This window comes from Bactrocera tryoni, chromosome 2 (genome assembly GCF_016617805.1).
Source record: "Bactrocera tryoni isolate S06 chromosome 2, CSIRO_BtryS06_freeze2, whole genome shotgun sequence".
NCBI classification, from domain to species: Eukaryota; Metazoa; Arthropoda; class Insecta; order Diptera; family Tephritidae; genus Bactrocera; species Bactrocera tryoni.
The window spans coordinates 24947577-24950124 of NC_052500.1; the positions used below are offsets into that span (position 1 = coordinate 24947577).

The 2548-nt window shown below is 36.5% G+C and overlaps 1 protein-coding gene across 1 annotated transcript; it reads left to right on the forward strand.

The window, feature by feature from the left end:
* Window positions 1-1030: 1030 nt before the first annotated feature.
* LOC120769717 (techylectin-5A-like) lies at window positions 1031-2321 on the forward strand. The gene is made up of 5 exons (XM_040096856.1): window positions 1031-1126; window positions 1230-1324; window positions 1396-1476; window positions 1541-2119; window positions 2183-2321. The coding sequence occupies exons 1-5, from the start codon at window positions 1031-1033 to the stop codon at window positions 2319-2321; spliced, it is 990 nt and encodes a 329-aa protein (XP_039952790.1).
* Window positions 2322-2548: the final 227 nt, after the last annotated feature.

Consider the following 2548-nt stretch of genomic DNA (forward strand, 5'->3'; position numbering starts at 1 on the left):
TTTCCGATTTTCAATAATATATTTCAAAATTTGATTGATATTTTCGAAAAAAAAAATTAAAATAACATTTGACTCACCTATTCGTTTTCCTGGAATTTGAAGAGTTTTGGTTCGAGTTGGATAGTTTTTGGTCTATAGGTGGCAGACCTCAGAAACACCATTTGCGCAAAGTCTTCTCATGATACATATAATGGTGCGTGCTTTCAATACTTGAAAGTGAAAGAATCAGATGGAATTTAAAAATTTCAAATTGTGTTGTAAGGGAGGTAGGCGTGGTTGTAGTCCAATTTCGCACATTTACTCACTGGAACATGGGAATATTAAGGCAATATTTAGGACTAAATTTGATCGGGATCGGTCGAGATATGCATTTTCATCGATTACTGGGTGGTACCACGCCCATTGTACAATTTTGACGCCGGTTGATATAAAGTTCTGTTGTATCATCTCAAACCCACAGTGCCTCTTGCTACTTGGTAGTTATGACACTTCATAGATCTTCGTTTAATGGCGTTTTGTGGGCGTGTAACGAACTTGTCCTCAAGATCTATTAAGATATTTTAATTTTTACTAAATTTATCGCTTGGACAGACAGGCAGTCAACCGGATTTTAACTCGTCTCTTTCTCCAGATTTATGTGTATATAACCCTATATATAACTCAATTATTTTTAGGAGTTTGTTAAGTTAGCAAAACTATTATACTCTGTGGCAAAATTTTGAAAGAATATAACAGTAATGGACTTCGATTTGCTATATTTATTAATAAATTATGAGTATATGTTTAGTCTCGTTGAAAATTGGAACTTTGGCTAAATTTTCGATTAACTAATCAACAGTTAATCAATAGCTGCCTGCAATAAAGATAATAGCAAGTTATATCACAATCAAGTCCATTCAAATCAATGTAGACTAAAATATTTGTTGGAGACCAAAGTCACTACAAAATAACAGTTATCTGATAATAAACTTTATGCCGCGCTATACCCAAGTAGCAAGCATTTTGCTCAGTTTGATTGAGATTGTGGAGAATGGCGCATCGTTTGCTAATTTTATCCATTTTGTGTGGGCAACTTCTGTGTTCGGTGATTTGTTCGACGCCCACCCGGAGTAGCGCCAATGTTGCGGTATTAATTTATGCAATTAACATATTTCATTTATTTAATGAAATTAATTTATTTAACAAAATCAATTTGGTTTAAAACTCCGTTTTTTGTGCGATCCATTTAGCCATTTCTCACCGATCTCTGTCAGGATAAGTTATTGCGAAGCTTGGTCTACCAGGTGGAGCAGCTGAGCCTCAATTTAGATAACTATCAACCAAGGTAACTTAGTACTGTTAATAGTGTGTATACATTTACTTATAAATAATTATTTCACTTCCATGCCGGGAAAGGGACTTAATGGAATTGAAAAAGCAGTTTGGTGAGATAAAAACGCAATTGGAATTGTTTGATTCGAAAATTGCAGCGAAATGGTAGGCAGCTAAATATTTTTTGCTAAATTCGAAAAATACTCATATATGTAAGTTATGTATTCAGCACTGACAAAAACTTGAAAGCAGCGCTTCCTGCATTCAAGAAGGAACCCACTTCTTGTACCGAAGCAATGCGTCAAGAAAACGGCCGATATGCCGAGAGTGGCGTCTATCAACTTTATCTGCCTCAATTTCTCCATCAGGCTTTCGATGTTTATTGCCTACGTGATTCTGATGGCGGCGAACCATGGGCTATAATTCAACGTCGTCAAAGCAATGCCACCGATTTCTATCGCGGCTGGTTTGAGTACGAACACGGTTTCGGCGATTTTAATACCAATTTCTTTCTCGGCTTGAATAAAATACATGCGTTGACACATTCGCAATCACATGAGCTCTGGTTCGAATTAGAGGACTTTGAAAATGAGAAACGCTTTGCAAAATATGAAAGTTTTGCTATAGGCAATGCTCAGGATAAATATGAGTTAAGCGTACTTGGACAATATTCAGGCACGGCCGGTGATTCGTTCACTTATCATCGTGGCCAAAAGTTCACAACTAAAGATAGTCATAATGACATAAATGATGAGAATTGTGCAGTGAAATTTACGGGAGCTTGGTGGTATCGGACTTGTCATGCGAGGTAATATTGTAACTGCTTTGGTATCGGTGGTCGTTCTCGTATAAAATTGTGTGCCGTTTACAGCAATCTGAACGGTCTTTATTTAGGCGGTGAAGTTTCAGAAGAAGAGTACGGCAAAGGTGTGGTGTGGCATGCCTGGCGTGGACATTACTATTCACTCAAACATGTGCAAATGGCTATAAGACCAAAGTACTATTACTGAAAGAATGAACTTATCTATATATTGTAGTACATTCGTATTTAAAAAAAGTACGGAAGGGCTAAGTGCGGTCGCAACCGAACATTTTATACACTTGGAACATGTAAGAATCAAAACCCGTGAAATTCCTTAAGGCGGTGGCAAATATTTATATTAAAATGTGTTTTGAAATAATTAAACATTCATTGCTCGATAAAGTCGTGAATAAATTACTAGTCTAGAAATGCTAT

What these genes read in the sequence shown, in the direction of transcription:
- LOC120769717 (XM_040096856.1), top strand. Translation starts at nt 1,031, where the DNA reads ATGGCGCATCGTTTGCTAATTTTATCCATTTTGTGTGGGCAACTTCTG. An exon ending in TCGAAAATTGCAGCGAAATG is followed by an intron (nt 1,477 to 1,540) that starts GTAGGCAGCTAA and finishes TTATGTATTCAG; the next exon opens with CACTGACAAAAACTTGAAAG. An exon ending in TATCGGACTTGTCATGCGAG is followed by an intron (nt 2,120 to 2,182) that starts GTAATATTGTAA and finishes TGCCGTTTACAG; the next exon opens with CAATCTGAACGGTCTTTATT.